The 23458-nt window shown below is 36.2% G+C and overlaps 1 protein-coding gene across 4 annotated transcripts in view; it reads right to left on the bottom strand.

Moving 5' to 3' along the window:
- The window catches only part of PAN3 (poly(A) specific ribonuclease subunit PAN3), a 164330-nt gene that overhangs the window by 28915 nt on the left and 111957 nt on the right, over positions 1-23458 (bottom strand). For 3 of the 4 annotated variants that reach the window (XM_032150570.2, XM_032150572.2, XM_032150575.2), the window contains 4 exons: positions 10439-10686; positions 6382-6486; positions 5538-5595; positions 144-305 (listed from right to left, as the gene is read on the bottom strand). In XM_032150570.2, the coding sequence (XP_032006461.1) occupies positions 144-305; positions 5538-5595; positions 6382-6486; positions 10439-10686 (573 nt within the window). The remainder of the gene's footprint in view (positions 1-143; positions 306-5537; positions 5596-6381; positions 6487-10438; positions 10687-23458) is intronic. The other variant, XM_032150571.2, reaches the window with a different exon arrangement.

Genomic DNA, 23458 nt, shown 5'->3' on the forward strand with positions numbered 1-23458 from the left:
AAATGCCATATTATACATTGCTCATGAGGTACTAATTTCCAAATAAAAAATTTTAATTCATATATTAAATAATATTCAAGAAGGTTTGAATAATCTTAGCCTCAATGATATGATTATAAAAGAAGATAACTTATCTTCCTTACCATGTATCCTCCGAAGGCAATATGGCAGATCATCTTTGCTATTTACAGCTTTGTAGCAAGACGTAATATACCCAAAATTACTTGATTTCTGTATCCGGTTGGGAGGTGGCAGTGGTTCTAGAGGGAATAGGCTATGGTAGCTGTCAACCTCTGTAGGAACTGCTAGAGTAATTCATAAGAAGATGACTTGAAAATACAGGCATTCATAAATCTTTCTCAAAAATACAGAAGAAATCATATTTACTATAAACCCCTTGTGTGTATCACAATGTGCTCTTGTATTTTAGAATAGTGTAAACATTTATAACAATTTCATAAGACAAACTAGCTTCAGTATCAATAAAAATAGGCATTATGTAATAAAATAACCAAAGAATAACCAAAGTTCATACATTCAAAAACATTTCCTTTTCTAGCACAATACAAATTTGTTTCTCAGAAATAATCTTTATAGACAATTTGAGTTATCACTGAGATAAATTTTTCTGGAGCAAACATGTTACCAGGTTTATAATAAAAAAAGACACGTATTTTTTAATGCTTCAAATACCATCATGTTTTCCAACTGAACACCAACCTATACTTTCATTCTGTTAACTGTCTCGAATGACTTCGGAATGCTCACAATATTTTAAGTGAACGGAAGATAACCCAACATGTAGTACAGCCATAGTAAACCAACCAGAAGAAAATATAGCAGATGGTAACAATGGTAACCTTTTAAAGAGAGATTATTCTTTTCTTTACACTATTTTGTATTTGCCAAATGTTTTATAATATACACGTTTAACACTATTTTTAAAACATGGCATTATGTCTGTTAAAAAAAAAACCTATAAACAAAAACAACTGATAATTTTTGACCTCTGACTGGTAAGAAACACAGATGAAACCCTATTAAGAAAACTAATTCCAGAAGACAGGTTCAAAATGATCCTTCCTCTGCATCTGCCAAATTATTTTATGCCCATTATCTCTTAATTCTCACAACAATCCCATGAGGTAGAATTCCCTATTTCATAAATGAGGATAATAAGGATTGCATAGCTGAGGGAGAAAGGTAGGATGCAAACCCAGGACTTTTTGATTCTATAATCATAATCTCTACATGGCATGGCCATAATGAAAAACAAACGTAGAATAAATGTCACCAAGTGGCATGTTCTATTTAAATAAAGGCAGTATACTGCCATTTGTCATTGCATGTGACTATAGTCCTAGCTACTTGGGAGGCTGAGGCAGCAGAATCACTTGAACCCAGGAGTTGAATTCAGCCTGGGCAACATTTAAGACCTCATCTCTTAAATAAATAAAATAAAAGCAGTACAATGGAAGAATACACACAAGTGAAACAGCTGTAACTTTTACTTTTGCACATTTACCTAGTTTGTATTTGAATGATTGGTATAGTGTCCATAAGGAAGTTAAATGATAAATTTCGTTTTCCAGCTATTTCATTTATTAAGGAGCACTTAACACAGGATTAATTTCAAATCAGTAAAATATACTGAGCATCTACTATGTACTAATGAACCTAAACTAAAGAAATATACATTCTTACCCTCAAGAGGCCTAGAGAAAAATAAAGAACACAAATTTATACAAAACATGTAAGAGGTAAAGTTGCCATTTAAGAAGTACAACTCGCCATGGCACTGGTTCTTAAACGTCACCACCTGTCACAATCACCTAAAGCCTTGTTTTAAACATAGTTTGCTGGGCCCCATTCCCGAAGTTTCTGATACAATCTGAAGTGGGATCCAAGAACTTACAATTCTAACAAGTTCCTAAAAGTCAATGAAAATGAGGCCTCTGGTTAAGGAATCATACTTTGAGAGCTAATACACTATGAAAATACAAAGAACAGAGCAATTCCCAAGGATAGTAGGCACTCGTTTGCTATGGGGTTGCTAGTAATTACAACTTACAAATCAATGCTGTTTAATTGATATCCCTTGGAAAGCAATTTGGTGCTATGTAATAAGCTTTAAAACCACTTCTACTTTACTTTTTCCTTTTTTTTTTGGAGACAGAGTCTCGCTCTGTCACTCAGGATGGAGCGCAATGGCACAATCTCACTGCAACCTCCACCTCCCAGGTTCAAGCGAGTCTTGTGCCTCAGCCTCCCGAGTAGCTGGAATTACAGGTGGGCACCACCATGCCTGGCTAATTTTTGTATTTTTAGTAGAGACGGGGTTTTGCCATGTTGGCCAGGCTGGTCTCAAACTTCTGACCTCAAGTGATCCACTCACCTTGGCCTCCCAAAGTGCTGGGATTACGGGTGTGAGCCACTGTGCCTGGTGCTTTCTTCTTTTTTATATATTTTTAAAAGAGCATCAATTTATCAATTATTTATACTTTAAAGTATAAATAATTATAAAAGTATTTCTGAATTACACTGAATCTTATAGATCAGTTTAGAAATACTTGAAGTCTTTTTTTTTTTTTTTTTTTTTGAGACAGAGTCTCACTCTGTCACCCAGGCTGGAGTGCAGTGGCGCGATATTGGCTCACTGCAAGCTCCGCCTCCCGGGTTCACACCATTCTCCTGCCTCAGCCTCCCGAGTAGCTGGGACTACAGGTGCCCACCACCGCGCCCAGCTAATTTTTTGTATTTTTAGTAGAGATGGGGTTTCACCGTGGTCTCGATCCCCTGACCTCGTGATCCGCCCGCCTCGGCCTCCCAAAGTGCTGGGATTACAGGCGTGAGACACCGCGCCCGGCCGAAGTATTTCTTCTAAGGAAAAAAATATTTCCTACAGAAGAAAAAAATTAAGTAGATGAGTATGTTCATTGCACTGTAATTCATGATGCCAAAAACTATATTATCAAGTGTCAAATGGGTGAACTATAATGCAAACAAATGTTATGCGGGAAGGGATAGTCAGAAACATAGGGCGGTGTTTGTTTGAAAATGTCTAAGTTGAAAATTGTGTGCATACTGATGAATGATGTAAAGTACTTGTGGATATCTGAAAGAGAACGTGACAAAAAAATTTTAAATATTTTATCATCACTGCAAATGTAGATAAAATTAATTTTTATTTTTTAAAGTATTTTAAAAGTAGATAAAATACATTCATTTATATTTTACAGTAAGAGTTTTAGAGTTCTGTTTTAGACATGTAAGTTCTTAATCTATTTGAAGTTGGCTTTTTAATGTGGCTTGAGATAATGACCCAATTTTATCTTGTCAATATAGAAAACCATTTTTTGTGGCCGAGCACAGTGGCTCATGCCTGTAATCCCAGCACTCTGGGAGGCTGAGACAGGTGGATCACTTGAGTCCAGAAGTTCAAGACCAGCCTCGGCAACACGGTGAAACCCTCTCTACAAAATATACAAAAATTAGCCAAGTGCGGTGGTGTACACCTGTAGTCCCGGCTACTTGGGAGGCTGAGGTGGGAGGACTGCTTGAGCCCAGGAGGCGGAGGTTGCAGTGAGCTGCGATCACGCCACTGTACTCCAGCCTGGGTGACAGCACGATGCTATCTCAATAAAAGTTTATTTTTTAAATTAAAAACCAAAAAACATTTTTCCAGTGCTTTCTTTTCCCCCACTTATTTGCCAACTTTATCACAGAACGTGTCTGGGCTCTCTGTAATCTGTTCCGTTAATCAATCTGTCTAACCCTGTGCCATCACCACATTGATTTAGTTACTGCAGACTCAAATCAAACCTCTCCTTCCCTAATACATGAACAAATTCTTCATATGAACATAAATAATAACCATACTCTTCAAAGTACCTTGGATGGTCTTGGCCCTTTATTCTTTGATACATTTTATCATACTCCATGAAAAGATTTGACTGGAAGTTATGCTTTGACTGGAATTCTACTGGATCTATATGTCAGTGTAGAAAAACTGACATCTTACTTGTTCTGTCTTCCTAATCATGAGTAATATCGACTAATCTACAGTATTTCACTTTATATTATTTAATACTGCGTAATAAATAAATCTCCCTTGCTGAAGTCTTACCTATCTTTTGTTGTTATTTATTCCTACATACTGATATTGCAAAACCATTTTAAATAGCATTTGCTTTTAATTATATTTTGAAGTTAACTGGGTACTGGCCTACAGAAATGCAACCGATGTATTAATCTTATATCCAGCCATTTTCTACAGTTTGTTATTTCAGATAATGTCTAATCTGCAGTCACATGATTTATAGATGGTAGGTTTATTTTCTCCTTTCCAGTCTTTGTGCCTTCCATTTTTTTTTTTTAAACTTTTGCAAAACCTGGCTAAAGCCTCAAATACAATATTAAACAGTTAAGAAAAATTCCAAGATGAATATTTCAAAGGTTATGACAAGTAAGTTCCTTCCCACCTTACCTGGAAAGATCCATCTTAAGGCGTAACAGCCAGACATATTTCTTTTAATTCTTTAGCAATCAAGAGACAACACTCACTAGACTATGCTGAATTTCTGATTACAACCAGGCATTTTGAGATCTTTATGGCAAATGTATTCCTACTGTATTATTTATGAAATTTTACTAAATTATATCATATTTCATTTATACAGAGTAAGCTAAGGAAAGATATTTTAATACGCTTTAAGAAATATTGTGGTACAGTTAGAAAAACCTAGGTTTAAGTCTGGAATCAGTTGGCTGTTTACCAGCCATTGGTCTAAAGGTAAGTTACTTAACCTGTCAACTTCAGTATTCCTCATATGTAAACTGGAAATGAAAACAGTATGTCACAGGACATTTGTGAGAAATAAAGTAAGACATGTAAAGTATTTAATTAGTATACTGTCTGGCACACAGTAGTCTCACAAATAGGCCTAATAATTACCATCCTCTCCTGCTTAAAAACCCATACTTCATTAAGTTTCAGGAGATAAAAATATTCTGGTGCACAGTAACGTAAATCACCGTGAATTCTAAAATTATATACATTTTTTTGTGAACTAGAATACTGGCATACATAGAATTAACAGAAATAAACTAGATGATCAGTAGTACCTTGTAGTACCTTGGGACTGTTCTTTTTTTTTTTTTTTTGGAGACAGGGTCTCACTCTGTCACCCGGCTGGAGTGCAGTGGGGTGATTACAGCCAGCTCACTGCAGTCTTGACCTTCAAGGCTCAAGTGATCCTCCTGCCTCAGTCTCTTGAGTAGCTGGGACTACAAATGTGCACCACCATGCCAAGCTAATTTATTTTTTGTAGAGACAGGTTCCCACTATTCTGCTCAGGCTAGTCTCAAACTTCTGGGCTCAAGCAATCCTCCCGCCTCAGCCTCCCAAACTGCTGGGATTACAGGTATGAGCCACCAGGCCCAACCTAGAACTCTTCTTAATAATGCATAAAACATGTACTACCACATAAGAATTATAACAGCCTTTAAAAGAAATGAGGGATCAACTTGCTTTTTACCTGGCATATCCGCTTGATCAATTTGAGCCATTGTTATTAAATGTCTGTTGATCAGCTCCTATGAAACGGAAATAAGTGTATTTTTATTTAAACACAGATTTCGAAACCTGGATTTCCTATTATAATTAAATAACCTAAGTATTAATATTTTTGGCATGGGCACTTTTTAAATATTAAAATCATTTAAATATTAAAACATTTCTGAACATGGTAAAATGTCTGAACTCCAGGCCCAGATAGACTTAGACATGCCATAATTAAGATTGGGTTTAAGTAGACGTGCCACTTAAACTTAAACATGACTAACGCTGTGGCTGAAAATTCAAGGTCTACCAGTAAGCTGGTAATAATGAAACATTTCTGAGAATCTGAGTGTAAAGTGAAATTCTACATATCAAATAACTAGCTGTTTACCAAAAATTAAACAAAACAAAAAACTTTTACAAAACATTCTTTTAAAAAAATATTGAGCTCTCTTAAAAGTTACTTCCTGAGCCAAACGACTTATTTTTAACCTACACCTATTAGAAAAATACTGTTAGAAACCATTTAAATTATTTATATACTTCAAAGAGCCTTTTCATAGAAACAAAATGAAGTACAGAACAGTGAACCATTTAAATAGCTATTCTATGTTTTATATCCTAACACATAATTTATTTGAAATTTTTTTAAAAGACAGGTTTCCTTAAATAAACATACCAATTAAAACTTCTAAATTCGATGTGCTTTACTGGAGCATATTTGATTAAATAATATGATTTGAAAAGAGCTCTGTTCTTTCCCCTGTTCACTAAAGCATAGGAGACATTAAGCATTCCTACTATGAATTCTGAAAGCATACCTGTCGGAGTTCATCAGCCATGAAGAAGGAAGGTGCATTTGCTTTCGGTTGCATATAAGCAACGTGAGGTGCAGTTGGAGGATAAATGTGATAGTTTGGAAACACCTAAAAAGGTAGGAAGAGGGTAAATGTAATCATTCATTTTTCTTTCTTTTTTTCTTTTTTTCAGACGGAGTCTTACTCTGTTGCCCAGGCTGGAGTGCAGTGGCACAATCTCGGCTCACTACAATCTCTGCCTCCTGGGTTCAAGTGATTCTCCTGCCTCAGCCTCACATAGCTGGTAATTACAGATTACCCACCATCATGCCCAGCTAATTTTTGTATTTTTGTAGAGACAGGGTTTCACCATGTTGGCCAGGCTGGTCTTGAACTCCTGACCTCAGGTGATCCACCTGCCTTGGCCTCCCAAAGTGCTGGGATTACAGGTGTGAGCCACCACGCCCAGCCTAATTTTTCATAATCGATAAGCTTTATCATTGTTTTGATAAAATTTTAATCTTTACATGATAGCAATAAATTTTAATACATTTTAAATCTTTAAATAATATTGAAGTAAAAACCTCAGAGAATAGCTGTTAGAGAATACTTTCTGAAAGAATTCATATCAAAAATAATATTTTGGCCAGGTGTGGTGGCTCACACCTGTAATCTCAGCACTCTGGGAGGCAGAGGTGGGCGGATCACCTGAGGTTGGGAGTTCGAGACCACCCTGACCAAAATGGAGAAACCTGGTCTCTACTAAAAATACAAAATTAGTGGGACATGGTGGTGCAAGCCTGTAATCCCGGCTACTCGGGAGGCTGAGGCAGGAGAATCACTTGAACCTGGGAGGCAGAGGTTGTGGTGAGTGGAGATTGTGTCATTGCACTCCAGCCTGGGCAATAAGAGTGAAACCCAGTCTCAAAAAACAAATAAATAAAAAAAATAAAAAATTAAAAAAAAAATTTTCAGTAATCAATTAAAAATCTAATGAGCTAGCCTGGCCAACATGGCCAAGATGGCCAACTCCATCTCTACTAAAAATACAAAAGTTTATCCTGGCTAACATGGTGAAACCCTGCCTCTACTAAAAATACAAAAAATTAGCCGGGTGTGGTGGCACACACCTGTACTCCCAGTTACTCGGGAGGTTGAGGCAGGAGAATCATTTGAACCCAGAGGCGGAGGTTGCAGTGCGCCGAGATTGCACTAATGCATTCCAGCTGGGGTGACAGAGCCAAGACTCCATCTCAAAAAAAAAAAAAAAAAAAATTAAATTAGCCAGGCTTGGTGGCAGGCGCCTGTAATCCCAGCTACTCAGGAGACTGAGGCAGGAGAATCGCTTGAAACTGGGAGGTGGAGGCTGCAGTGAACCGAGATCATGCCACTGCACTCCAGCCTGGGGGACAGAGGAAGACTCTGTCTCAAAAAAAAAAAAAAAAAAAAAAATCTAATGAGAAAGAAAACATTTCTTCAGATACAGTAAAATTTAAGCTCCATTGAGAAGACAAAAGTAGCTCTTTGGAAGAAATGTCACATAGCCTTCTGTATGCCTGGGTTCTGTATTCAAGGATTCGACCAAGCATGGGTAGGAAATATTCAGGGGAAAAACATGACAATACAACAATAAGAAGTAATACAAATTAAAAATACATTATAACAACTATTCACAAAGCACTTATACTGCATTAGGTATTATAAGTAATCTAGAGATAATTTAAAGTATACAGGAGGATGTGTATAAGATCTGTGCAAATACTATATCATTCTATATCAGGGACTTGAGCACCCAGGAATTTTGCTATCCGTGGGGGTCCTGGAATCAGTCCCCCTTGGATACTAAGTGGCAACTATACAAGCAGTTCATCGTCACTTTTTGAAAGCAACTGGAAGGAAGGAAGGGGAAATTAAAGGTGTTTGGGTACTGGGAGATAACGAAGTGATATTGCCCTGGCTGCACAAAGAATTCCCCCCTTCACAGGCATTTTGTGGCCAAACTAAACAAAGTGTTATTCAAACCTACTCTAGGTCAGCAGTTTAAGTGAACAGAAGGATACAATAATACATTTACCTTCCAAGCAAACTACAATAAAGTTACTAAATCAGCTTCCAGCTTCTTGTCTTTCATTCTTCCAACTGGAGTCATCCCACCACCCTTTCTTCTCTTTATCACTCTTTTCTCTGCCTCTCTCCTTCACTGGTCCATGATACAAAATCAAAGTTCAGTTTTAAATACCTTTTCTATTTTTTCATTCTTTCATTTTAAACAATGAAACTTTTTTTCTCTTTTAAAAACCAATTCAGCTGATTTGCGCTGCCCTAACATGACTGCTCTGCTCTGGATCTCAACTAGGAAGCAGTTTTGTGATACTTGTAACGTTTCCTTTAGCCTGTGTCTGCAGGGAGAGTAATATCTCTTTTTTCTTGTGTTGGTTTCCTTACATAAGATAGCATAGTTTAGGGGCATGGTGGCTCATGCCTGTAATCCCAGCACTTCAGAGGCCAAGGTGGGCGGATCATTTGAGGTCAAGAATTTGAGATCAGCCTGGCCAACTGATCAACTGGGTGAAACCCCATCTCTATTAAAGATACAAAAGTTAGCTGGGCACGGTGGTGTGTGTCTGTAGTCCCAGCTACTAGGGAGGCTGAGGTGGGAGGAATGCTTGAACCCAGGAGGCGGAGGCTGCAGTGAACAAAGACTGAACCACTGCCCTCCAGCCTGGGTGAAAGAGCAAGCATCCATCTAAAATATATATATATATTTTATATATTTATATATTTATATAATTTTATATATAATTATATATATTTATATAATGTTATATATAATTATATATATTTATATAATTATATTGATTATATGCATATTTACATATTATATATTATATTTATATATTATGTATTTATATAATTTAATAACTTTATATATAAAATATATATGTATTTTACAATATATTTATAGTTTACATATAATTTACAATAGGGTTCATGTTCCTATGGAATCTAACGCTGCTGCTGATCTGACACGAGGAGGAGCCCAGATGGTCATGAGAGCAATAGGGAGTGGGTGTAAATACCGATGAAACTTCACTTACTCGCCTACTGCTCACCTCCTGCTGTGCGGCCTGGTTCCTAACACTGGTCTCTGGTCCAAGGATTGGGGACCCCTGTTTTAGTGGACTCTGACTTTCTCACTCACTTCATCTACTACTTAATTTTTCTAGGGTAAATAAAATAATTTTTAAATATGGACTAAGTAATGAAGCTAAAAAAGGTACAATTTACATAACATGGAATCCTTCCCTCTCCTTCCCCCTCCTTCCCCATTCATTCTCGCCCCCTGACTCCTGTTCCTTCTCCCTGTTCTGGAACATTACTAATTGACTCTGATAAGAAATCTTTCTTTCTGGCCATCTTCTTCCTCGCTTGGTCTTAATATTCATGTTTCCTCTGGGGCCATCTCTTCCCATTTGTTTCATGATTCTTCCCTCACTCCATCGCCTGTCCTTTGGTAGCTCTTTCCTCATCTATAATCATGGCTCTCTTGGGTCTGACTCTTCTACCTCCTTAGCAAAAGAGCCATACTGCAGGCCCCTTATCATTATGTGTCACTCCACCATCCACAGATCTAGCTGTTAAAAAACTACCTCATCTGAAATAAGGGTTTATCACTGATTTGCTTCCAGTAACTACTGAGGACATACCATCTACTTCTTCTAGCTTCTTACTACAGGTTAAACTATCTATACCTATAAACAAATGTCAGCAGGCATCAACTCCAGCTAGTACAAGGTAAACCCATAAGCAAAACATGCCATAAAGACTAAAATAAGAGCATGGATATAATCTAATTTCTGATTAAACCAGTTTAGTCCAAAACTAGAGTTATTAGTAAGGCAGAACTAGATTAATTTGAAGAGTTGAAAAGAAGAGACTAGACTTCTCATCTAAGTTAGAAAATGAAATACTTTGTTGCATCACAATAAAAAGCTGCAGGAGGGGGTAGACCGCCTCATTACTAAGAAGGACCTGTTTCTTACAAAAGAGTACTAAAATTTCCTCTTTAATGTAGACATACCATTCCAGTCAAAGGTGCTGGAGTTGTGTCTGTATAGAAGTAAGTCGTCCCACCAACAGTTTCCTTTTGGATCACCTGACCAGAAGATGGAGTCTGAGAAACAGGATTATTAACAGATGTAGAGGCACTAGAAGGCACCATGTAACTTGCTGGATTTGGAGTGTGACTTCTTCTTCTGGGAGCAGGAGAAGTATGTGGAGTAATCTTGGGGGAATGAAGAGGGGAAGACCCAGCAGACAATGACATTCCTGAAGAAGATGTAAAAATGTTTCTTAATGGAGCAATAATTGGTTTTAGAGAAAAAGTCTGGAAAATAAAATGCAAACATTCATTTGGAAGAAACATCATCTTTGGGATCGTAAGTGCAAAGATGAAGGAAATAATTTTATCTTGTTTTGTTGTAGAAAAAGCTCTGATTAAAGCAAATGTAAAGTTTCTTTTTTCAAATGTAGTTATTTCCAAATACGTTAGCAGATTTATTGCAAGAATAGTCTCCTCCATATCAAGGTTTACATCAGGAACTTTAATAGCAAGAATGACCAAAAATTTAATAAATTAATGGAAGAGTGGGAAGTAACAGAATTGGGGCTCCTTTTTTATTAATCATCATTAACAATACAAATAGCACATTCCCCAAACATATTACAGTATTAAAAATTCAAATTATCTAATGAAGAGCTACTAGATTTCATTCAGCCAAATATAATTAACAAAATTGTTTGAAAAAGCAAAAAAAAAAAAAGTTGAAATACATAGCAGCTTAAGTGCCATATTTTTAATATCAAGCAGTCTGTTGTTTTGATGCCTTTTTGTCATTAACTCTAAACAGGCATACTCTGAAAATTTCTACAGATGCATACTATTTAAAATTAGGCCAACTGATACCATTATGTTCTAGTGGAACAACCACTATGTTCTAATGGAACAACCACAACCAGTAAGAAACATGTGCAGAGCACCCTCTATTATAAGTTTATTGTGAAGAAAGGGAAAAGACAATTGTCTTTACCCTTCAGGAGATTCCAAGCTAGCTGAGAAAAAAAGACCAGGTCACATGTAAAAGACATGAAATAACTTAAAAAAAACCCAAATATAAACGAATACACTATAAACTACATGCATAAATGCTGATGGAATGCAAATTAATTAAAATCAGGTAGAGTTAATCAAAGGCTTAATGGAGGTGATCAGTTCTGAGCAGACTGAAAACGGTATTTAGAGCAACAGTTACACTTCCTGAAAAAAATAAGCTTATCCAGGAACTGTTTTCTGGCTATTTGGTGAATGCCTAAAAACCTTCACCACTGAAATAATATGCCACCTCACAGTATAAGAAAAGGGTTACCAAAAATGCCTCTAGTCACAAAATTACGATTAACAGGGATATGAGTTTCAATTTCTAATAATTCGTAAAATACCAACATGTTTTCTGAAAACATGTAGGTGAACAAAAATAAGCAGAGAACTGAGGTAATACTTTTCTCTGGATAGCCCTCTGTACTTTCTGAAGAGCCTCAACATAATGATTTCTGGTTTTCTGAGCAACTAAAGTAGGTGGGTGAGGTAAGTCAGGCTATAAACACCACAGGACATACGTGCAAAGTCAACAGCAAAGCCAAGACTCAAACTCAACTCTCCAAATTCCCAATCTAGTACTCCTACTACTATAACACGTCTACTGCATTGAGATTAAAATAGGATAGGAATTCTCGAGTTATGTTTTAAATGTGTGTAAAAGAAACTTAAAAAAACCCCAAACTCCTTAAAAAAAATATGAAGCCAAATTACTATATTTATATAAACCTTTTATTTTTTTTTAAAACTATTCCAGAGCTGTTTTTATCTAACTCTATATTGTACATTTAATTAAAGGTTAATCCATACAGCAAAAATTATATTAGACTATTATCAATGGATAAAAACTCTCTACTTGTCTAAAATGAAATGCATTTAGACAGCTTTTCCTAAAGCTAGTCTCTAAGACTTTCCAAAATAAAACTGGCCAAGTAACCAAAGATGAGTAAATTTGTTTACTAGTATGACATTAAGTAACACAACAGAACTATAATTCTTGAGCACTTTCAGTGTTTCCGGCACTAATCTAAGTGCTCCACATCCATCAGTCTACTTAATCCTCACAACCACCCTGTGAGGTAGGTATAGCATATTTATTTCAGAGGAGAAACTAACTTAAAAGATCAAAGTAATTACTGTAAGGACAAATATAGGTAATTCAGCAACAGAATAAAGATTCAAACTCAGGTTGATTTAATTCCAAAGTCAGTGCTCTCAGCCAACATGCTATATAGTTGCCCAATTCCTAAGTCTTACACACACACAAAAACAGGAAATCAATTACATGTTTTACTAGCTTTAGTGTGACTACTAAAGCTATGTGGGGATGGGGCAATGTGTAGCATGGGTTGAAGGGAAAGATTCTGACATCAAAGTAGGTATATAAGTGAGACAAAAAGTAGAATCTCTCTTTAAGGCTGAATACGTGGAAAGAGATTACCATAAAAACAATCTAAGGTGAGTTAAGATAGAAATTCATGTATAGTAGAATTTACTATACAGTATCAAGAGTTCTCTTAAGAATTCTAAATTTTGTGAGGTTATTTTAATATAAAGTTGCAGAAATAAACATTGAGTTCATCTCTGAGCTGAGGCTGACTGGAGTTACTTAAATACATTCAAAATGTAAGCTGAGTGCAGTGGTGTGAACCTGTAGTTCCAGCTACCTGGGGGGCTGAGGCAGGAGGATCGCTTGAGCCCAGGGGTGGTTTGAGGCTGTGCGAGCCCTACAGTGCCCATGAACAGCCACTGTGTTCCAGTCTGGGCAGCAAAGCAAGACCCTGTCTAAGGGGAAAAAAAAAAAAGGAAAGCAGGAAAAAGAGAAGAAAGAACATTCAAAATAAAACATGTACAACAGTATCACCACCCCCGCCAATAAGGATAATAGGATATTTAAATTGCATAGGAAATTAAAAACAAAATTACTGAAATACCTAATCTAATCACAAAAGGCACAGCTTTGTGTCATCTGTATATTTTATAAGTGTGTTAAAGAACTGAGTAAAATATCTACACATCTGCTTGGAGAGAGGTATTCTGTATTTAGTATTATGAAGACAATACTAACAAGATGCCCATTCTTAAGTGCCTACATACAGTACTAAATTATAAACAGCAAGAAAGAATAGAACCACACTACAGAAACAAGTAGTTTAAAATAGGATGCTGAATTAAAATGAACAGATTCTGCTCAAATTAAGAAAATCTGATTGAAAGTTAAGAATTCTTAATTTAAAATGACATCTTCCATTGCACATTATTTAATGTTTAACCACAGGAATCTTATGCTAAAAAGGTTTGAGGAAACCATTTGATATAATAAAACTAAAGGTCTTCTTTTAGTAATGAGGTACATCAGATACACTTTAATAGAAGTTTCTTCTTCTTCATTAGAAATTTCATGTTTCACACATAAATATTCTCGTATAATTTCAATCTTTCCATATACAGCAGGGAAAGGGCTACCAATGGTTACTGGAACACCCTGATATTAACTGACACCCAATCAACAGAGCACTAAAGCAAATATAGTAATACATAGAAGATCAGCATAAGAAACAATCTAGAAGAATGAAAATTTGTATTTTAAATATTCTAAATTAAGAATATTTCACTTTTGTATTTCATTTTTTGTATTACTTTTTGTCATTTACTCTTGAAATGACATTCTGATGACATCAGTATACAATAATTACACTATAACTTCTAAAGTGAATATGCAAACTGAGATATTTAAAAGTAATATATGATAAATTAACTGCTTTAGGGCATTTGAAAAATGATTCTCAAAAGTACCCAATTCAAATAAAAGTAAGGAACAATACAGGAATGTCCACTGGAGAAATTAACCGCAACTGACAAAAGAAAGAAATGAGTTTTAAAAACTTCAAGGCTAATTTATAAAGGCAAAGCATCACTGTTTTTTTGGATGACACAATTCTATTTCTGGAAAACCTAAGAGAAACAACATAAAAAAACTCCTGAAAAATAATTACAGAATTCATTAATGATTAGAAAATTAATATATACCAAATCAGCACCCTTCCTAAATACAACCAACCAGTTAGGACAATATTATTTCTGGAAATGAGAGACTAAACTAACATGGACACCCTCCCTCAACCCCTACCAATGTTATGAATGCACAGAACTGTGAGATAAAACACAACATCCCAACATTTAAAATATACCTGATTTAAAAAAAAAAGGGGGGGGGGGGCAGTCACAGTGGCTCACACATATAATCCCAGCACTTTGGGAGGCCGAGGCAGGCAGACCACCTGAGGTCAGGAGTTCAAAATCAGCCTGGCCAACATAGCAAAACCTACTAAAAATACAAAAATTAGCTGGGTGTGGCGGTGCACACCTGTAATCCCAGCTACTCAGGAGGTTGAGGCAGGAGAATCATTTGACCCTAGGAGGTGGAGGTTGCCGTGAGCCAAGATCACACCATTGTACTCCAGCCTGGGCAACAGAATAAAACTCTGTCTCAAAACAAACAAACAAACAAACCAAAAAAACCCCAGGAGCAAAAAACAAAAGCAGAATCTGAAGCCAGGAGGTTATGTTGTGGAGTTTGGGGAATTATAAGCTAGGTCAGATACAGTCTCTACAAGTTGAGTTTCTAAGGCCCACAAGGGTACATGAAATGTGGCCATGAGCCCACAGAATACAGAAAATGAAACTAAAACCCCTGTGTAAAACCAGGACTCTGGAAAAGCAGTAAATACAGGACATTTCTATCAGCTCACAGAACAAAAAGGGAAGCCTGTCTGTCAAAGAGAAATGGAGAAAAAGGAGGAAGGTAGGAGGACTGGGGTGATGTCTTAAGAGAAATGGAAACCACATGCCTCTTCCATGCGTAAGTATAAGAGAGAAAATCCTCATGAGATTCGATGTTACAGGAATCCCAACAAGAAATCAACACAATACTCGACCTGCTTTGGAAAAACTCTTCAGACACCTTGCTGAAGCAAACACCAAACCATTTTGATGAATACTTCCACAAAAATGACAACATACAAGAACCTTCCACAGAAAATAATCTCACTTAAAATCAAGAACTCATAAGAACGAGAATGTACAACATACTTGAGAATTAGCAACACAAGAAGAAAGAGTCCAGGTAACAGAACCGTATAAAACAGATTATAAAATATAATTACTACCGAGGTGATTAAGAATATGAAAGAAGTGACAAACATCACAAAAGAATAAGGTGTCTGTTATTCTAAAACAGAGTGCACTGGCTCTTTAAGAGTGAAAATATAAGCATTAAAATTAAACGGAAAAAAAATCAAAAGATGCATTAAATAGCAAAGTAGATAAATCAAAGAGGGAAACAATAAATAAATAAATAAAGATCTGAGGAAATTAACCAGAAATAAAACTTGGAAAATTTAAAAGAGTAGTTAAGAGATACAAAATAATGAAAATGTAAATATCCAGGAAAAGAAGAAAAGAATACTGGAGAAGCAACATTAGAAAAAAAAGATTTGTGATTTTCAAGAACTCAGCACACAACTCTTCATTCAAGAAGTCCTGAGTAAGAGTTCTCAGCAGAGGCTGAGTGTGGTAGCTCAGACCTGTAATCCCAGCATTTTGGGAGGCTGACGCAGCCTGATTGCTTGAGGCCAGGCATTAGAGGCCAGTCTGGGCAACATGGTGAAACTCCGTCTCTACAAAAAAATATAAAAAATTAGGCCGGGTGCGGTGGCTCATGTTTGTAATTCCAGCACTTTGGGAGGCCGAGGCGGGTGGGTCACCTGAGGTCAGGAGTTTGAGACCAGCCTGGCCAACACGGTGAAACCCTGTCTCTACTAAAAATACAAAAATTAGTCAGACATGGTGGCAACATGCCTGTAATTTCAGCTACTTGGGAGGCTGAGGCAGGAGAATCACTTGAACCAGGGAGGCAGAGGTTGCAGTGAGCAGAGGTTACACCACTGTTCCAGCCTGGGTGACAAGAGTGAAACTCCGTCTCAAAAAAAATTAAATTAAATTAAAATAAGCCAGACATGGTATGCACCTGTAGTTGCAGCTACTCAAGAGGCTGAAGTGGAAGGATTGCTGGAGCCCAGGGAGGAAAACGGTAAAGTGAGCTATGATTGTGCCACTGCACTCAGGCCTGGGTGACAGAGAGATGCTGTTTAAAAAAAAAAAAAAAAAAAAAGCGTTCTTAGCAAAATAAGTCCTTTCTACCAATTATGCAAAAATGCAGCATGCGAAAGACAAAGAGAAAATCTTAAAATTACCAGAAAAGAGACAAATGATCTAACAAAAGAAAAACAATTATGCTAACTGTATCAGCAACACTAAACAATGAAATTTTCAAAGGAGAAAAGATAACTGTCTACTTGAAATTTATATACAATCTACAAATGAAGAGAGAAAGACATGTTTAAAGTTTGTCACTAGCATCTCCATGGTGAAAGAACTATTAAATGATCAACCTCACTAAAAAGGAAACTCCCCTCTTAAAAGGCATGGAATGTAAGAATATATGAGAAAATCTGAATAAGCACTGACAGTAAAAGAATAAAAGTCAAAGTATAACTAAAATTCTAGATAACTAAAACACTGAAGGGGGACAGGAAGGCTCAAAGTCATTAAAAATTCTTGTATTGGCTGGGCGCGGTGGCTCACGCCTGTAATCCCTGCGCTTTGGGAGGCTGAGGCAGGTAGATCCCTTGAGGTCAGGAGTTCGAGACCAGCCTGGTCAACATGGTGAAATCCCGTCTCTACTAAAAATACAAAAAATCAGCCAGGTGTGGTGGCAGGCACCTGTAGTCCCAGCTACTCGGGAGGCTGAGGCAGGAGAAACACTTGAACCCAGGAGGTGGAGGTTGCAGTGAGCCGAGGTCATGCCACTGTACTCCAGCCTGGGCAACAGAGCGAGACCCATCTCAAAATAAATAAATAAATAAATACATAAAAATCTTGTGTTAATATTTTTACTGCCCATCTCTTCAGCAATTCCATACTTAGTTAAAGCATGAATGGTAAAAATCTAGTGGTGACCACGTGAAACAGAAATGTAATAATATATAACATCCAACACCTACTTCATACCATATACAAAAATTACTTCAAAATGAATCAAAAACCTAAATGCACAAAATACAACAAAGAAAACATAGGTATAAACCATTGTGACTTTTAGTTGAGCAATGGCTTCTTATGATACGACAAGTGTTGCCACTGGAGCAGATGCAAGAAATAAATAACAAACAAATAAATAAATAAAAGATAGGACAAGTAAAGCACAAGCAACCAAAAACATTTTTTTAATCAGGCTTCATCAAAATTTAAAACTTTTTGTAACTCATAGGAAACTATAAAGAAAGTGAAAAGGCAACTCACAAAATAGGAGAAAATATTTGCAAATCATATATTTAATAAAGGTCTAACACGCAATGGTCAGTTCAATAGATGTTGAAAAAAAATGTGACAATCTTTAACATCCCTTTATGATAAAAACTCACAACAAAGTGGGTAAAAAAGAAACTTACACCAAAACAATAAAAGCTATATATGACAAACCCACAGCTAAAACCATATCGAATGAGAAAAATTAAAAGCCTTTCCTTGGCCCAGCACTTTGAGAGGCCAAGACAGGAAGATGGTTTGAGCTCAGGAATTTTTTTTTTTTTTTTTTTTTTTTTTGAGACAGAGTCTCGCTCTGTCGCCCAGGCTGGAGTGCAGTGGCGCAATCTCGGCTCACTGCAAGCTCCGCCTCCCGGGTTCACACCATTCTCCTGCCTCAGCCTCTCCGAGTAGCTGGGATTACAGGCGCCCACCACCATGCCCGGCTAATTTTTTTTTGTATTTTTAGTAGAGACGGGGTTTCACCGTGGTCTCAATCTCCTGACCTCATGATCCTCCCGCCTCGGCCTCCCAAAGTGCTGGGATTACAAGCGTGAGCCACCGTGCCCGGCCAAGCTCAGGAATTTTAAACCAGCCTAAACAACATGGCGAAACCCCATCTCTACTAAAAATTCAAAAAATTAGGGCATGGTGGTATGCGCCTGTAGTCCCAGCTACTCAAGAGGCTGAGGTGGGAGGACTGCTTGAGCCCAGGAGGGGGAGGTTGCAGTGAGCCAAGATTGCACCACTGAACTCCACTCTGAGTGACAGAGTGAGACCCTGTCTTAAATTTACAAAGAAAAAAAAAGAGCCTTTCCTCTAAGATCTGAACAAGACAAGGATGCCCATTTTCATCACTTTTATTCAATATAGTACTGGAAGTTGTGGCCACAGCAATTAGGCAAGAGGAAAAAACACAGGCAAACAGTTTCGAAAGGAAAAATCTAAATCTAATCATCCTTGTTTGTAGACAACATGGTATTATATTTAGAAACACCAAAAGACTCCACCCAAAGACTGTCAGAAGTGATAAACAAACTTAGTAAAAGTTTCAGGATATGAAACCAACTTAAAAAAACCAGTAACATTTATATATACCAACAGTGAACAACTTGAAGAAGAAACAAGAAAGCAATCCCATTTGCAATAGCTACAAAAAATACAGAATATCTAGGAATAAATTTAACCAAAGAAGTGAAAGATCTCTACAAGCAAAACTATAAAACACTGATGAAAGAAAGTGAAGAGGACACAAAAAGAGTGAAACATATCCCATGCTCATGAATTGGAAGAATTAATATTGTTAAAATGTTAATACTACCCAAAGCAATCTACAGATTCAACACAATCTATCAAAATATCAAGGATATTCTTTGCATAAACAGAAAAAACAATCCAAAATTCATATGAAACTACAAAAACCTGAATAGCCAAAGCATTCTGACCAAAAATAACAAAGCACGAGACATCTACTATTTGCTTCAAAATATATTACAAAGTCACAGTAACCGAAACAGTATGGTACCTGCATAAAAACAGACACACAGACCGATGGAACAGAACACAGAACTTGAAATAAATACATATATTTATAGGCAACTAATTTGCCATAAAGGTGCCAAGAACACCTAGTAGGGAAAAGACAGTCTCTTCAATAAATGGTGTTTGGAAAACTGGATAACTACATGCAGAGAATGAAGCTATATTCCTTTCTCTTACCATATGCAAAGATCAAATCAAAATGGATTAAAGACTTAAATTTAAGACTTGAAACTATTAGAAAAAAACATTGGGAAAGCCCTTAGGACATTAGTCTGGGCAAAGATATTTTGCGTAAGATCTCAAAAGCATAGGCAACAAAAGCAAAAATAGACAAATGGGACTTTATTAGACTAAAAAGTATCTGCACAGCAAAAGAATCAACAAAGTGAAGACAATCTGCAGAAAGAGAGAATATATATGCACACTATCCCTTCATCAGGAAATTGATGATTAGTATAAAGAACTCAAACACCTCAATAGAAAAAAAAATAAAAAATAATAATAAATCCAAATAGTCTGATTTTAAAATAAGCAAAACATCAGGACAGACATTTCTCAAAAGAAGACATACAAATGACCAAGTTATATGAAAAAAGTCCAGCATTATTAATCATCAGGGAAATGCAAATCAAAACCACAATGAGATCGTATTACCCCAGTTAAAATGGCTTTTATAAAAAAGACAAAAACAATGAATACTGGTGAGGATACGGAGAAAGGAGAACATTGGTATGCTGTTGATGGGAATGAAAACGAGTACAGCCACTATGGAAAACAGTATGGAGGTTCCTCAAAAAAACTAAAAACAGAACTGCCATATGATCCAGCAACCCCACTGCTGGGTTTATACAAAGAAAAGAAATCAGTATGTAGAAGAGATTACCTACATTCCCACATTTATTGCAGAACTATTCACAATAGCCGAGATACAGAGTCAACTGAAGTGTCCATTAATGGATGAATGAATAAAGAAAATGTGGTATACACATACAACAGAATATTCTTCAGTCATAAAAAAAAAATGACATCCTGTCATTTTCAGCAATACAACATGGTATTGGAGGTCATTATGTTAAGTGAAATAAGGCCAGGAACAGAAAAGTAAACACTGCATGTTCTCACTCATATGCAGGAGCTTAGAAAGTAGATCTCATAGAGATAGAAAGTAGACTGGTGGTTACCAGAAGTTGAGAAGTGTTGGTGGGTGGGGGACTGAAGAGGTTGGTTAACGGGTACAAAAATACAGTTAGAAGGAATAAGATTTAGGGTTCAATAGTATAGCAGGTGACTACAGTTAACACTTTATTATATAATTCAAAATAGCTAGAAGAGAAGAAGTGAAATATTCCCAACACAAATGTTTGAGGTAATGGCTATCCCAATTTCTCTAATTTGATCATTACACACTGTATGCATGTATCAAAATAACACACATACCAGCAAATTATGTACAGTTATTATGTATCAATTTAAAAAAAAACAGCTCTAGTATGAAGAAGAACATAAAAACCACATAATGATTTAAAAAAATCAAACAAGTAAATTTAAAACTGGGCAAAGGATTTGAATAGACATTTTTTTCCAAAGAACACATACAAATGGCCAATAAGCACATGGAAAACTCCTCAAAATCTTTAGTCATTAGGGACACAGAAATCAAAACCACAATAATATACTGTTTCATATACACTAGGATGGCTATAATCAATTGCTATGACCCTAACAGTGGAATTGTGATTCCACTACTAGGTATATTACCGAAGAGCACTAAAAACATAGGTTCGCACAAAAACATGTACATGAATGCTCATAGTAGCATTATGCATAATTACCAAAAAGTGGAAATAATCCAAATGTCTATCAACTGATAAGCAGGTAAACAAAATATGATATATCCACATAATGGAATATTATTCACCCATAAAAAGGAAGGAAATACTGACATACACTACAACATGGATGAACCTTGAAAACATTAGCTGAAAGAGGCTAGACATAAAAAAGCCACATACTATACGATTCTATTTATATGAAATGTGCAGAACAGGCAAATTTATAAAAAGTCAGAAAACAGATTAGCGGTTTTCAGGGAATGGAGAGAAAGGAAAACGGGAAGTGTCGGTTAACAGATACAAAGTTTCCTTTTGGGGTGATGAAAATGCTGTGGAATTTGAATGGTAATGGTTCCATGATCTTTTGATATATTAAAACCTACTGAATTACATACTTTAAAAGGACTGATTTTATGGTATGTGAATTATATCTCAATAAAAAAATTAATATTCAAATCACTGCTTGGGGTAGGGGAGAGGAATCAAAAGGGATCAAGAAAACTATCAATCAAATATGGGAGGGGTGTCGGGGGGACAATGAAATACAATGTAAAAAAAAAAAGGAACCCATTTACATTTACTAGCAGCAACAAAAAAGATAAAATCTGTATAGAACTGTATAAGACCTGTATGAAGAAAACATAAAAACCTACTGACAGAAATAACGGATTACTTAAACAAAGGGGAATAAACACCCATACTTATTTGTTATAAAGATGTCAATTCTACCCTAAAATAATCTAAAATTATGATGCTAGCTCAATAAAAATACCAACAGGATTCAAAAATATTAGCTAAGCTGGCCGGCCACATTGGCTCACGCCTATAATCCCAGCGCTTTGGGAGGCCGAGGTGGGCGGATCATGAAGTCAGGAGTTCAAGACCAGTCTGACCAACATGGTGAAACCCTGTCTCTACTAAAAATACAAAAATTAGCCAGGCGTGGTGACTCGTGCCTGTAATCCCAGCTACTCAGGAGGCTGAGGCAGGAGAATCACTTGAACCCGGGAGGCGGAGGTTGCAGTGAGCCAAGATCGCGCCACTGCACTCCAGCCTGGGCGACACAGCAAGACTCCATCTCAAAAATAAAATAAGATAAAATAAAATAAGATAGGATAAGATAAAATAAAATAAAGTAAAATAAAATAAAATAAAACAAAACAAAATAAAAATATTAACCAAGCTAATTATATCTATGTGGGGGAAAAAAGCATCAAGAATAGCCAGAAAAAAACTACCAAAGAAAAGAAAAACAATTAAGGATGAAATTGCAGAAAATTTAAAAGAAAAAAACAAAAACAAGATAAAAAATTAGAAGAAAAAAGTGGGCCATAATACATTAGACACTGAAAAATGATCAAACCTACAGTAATGAAGATAGATGTTTGATAGAGGCTCATATGAATAGTGCAAAAGAATAGGACACCAAAACCGATCTCAAATATGTATATATAAAATCAGTATAACATAAAGGTTATACTTTGTTATACTCAGACTTCAAGGGAGGAGATGACCTGCTCAATAATCAGATGTGACAACTTGCTAGCCATTACTAAACAACGAAGGGAATAAACAAACAGATGGTTATATAGATAAAATCAAAAAAGTAAATCTCCCTTTCATTCATTACACCCACATAAATTTCACATGAATATTCAGACTAAATATTTAAGAGTTTAAAATGAAATAACTCTATTTTTTTAAATATGCTGTTATGAAGAAACAAAATCCAAAGGTCAAAAAATAAAATGTTCATCAATTTAACTTCAAGAGACAAAAATTGCTACAGAACAAAAAAAGATATCTGCAACACTTAATAAAGGGCTAGTATGCTTAACATATAGTTCTTAAAATCATAAAGAAAACAGAAAGCAAGCAGTGGAAAATGAACAAATTATACAACAAGCCAGTTTGCAGAAAAGAAAAATGCCTCAAACATAAAAAGATGCTCACGTCTGGTGCTAATTAAAAAGATGCATCTTTTCTGAAAGATTTTATGTTTTAAAAAAAGAACTAGGTCAGGTGCAGTGGCTCACACCTGTAATCTCAGCACTTTGGGAGGCTGAGGAAGGTGGATCATGAGGTCAGGAGTTCGAGACCAGCCTGACCAACATGGTGAAATCCCGTCTCTACTAAAAATACAAAAGTTAGCTGGGCGTGGTGGCACGCACCTGTAATCCCAGCTACTCAGGAGGCTGAGGCAGGA

Source organism: Hylobates moloch, unplaced genomic scaffold (assembly GCF_009828535.3).
Source record: "Hylobates moloch isolate HMO894 unplaced genomic scaffold, HMol_V3 SCAFFOLD_4, whole genome shotgun sequence".
Lineage (NCBI taxonomy): Eukaryota > Metazoa > Chordata > Mammalia > Primates > Hylobatidae > Hylobates > Hylobates moloch.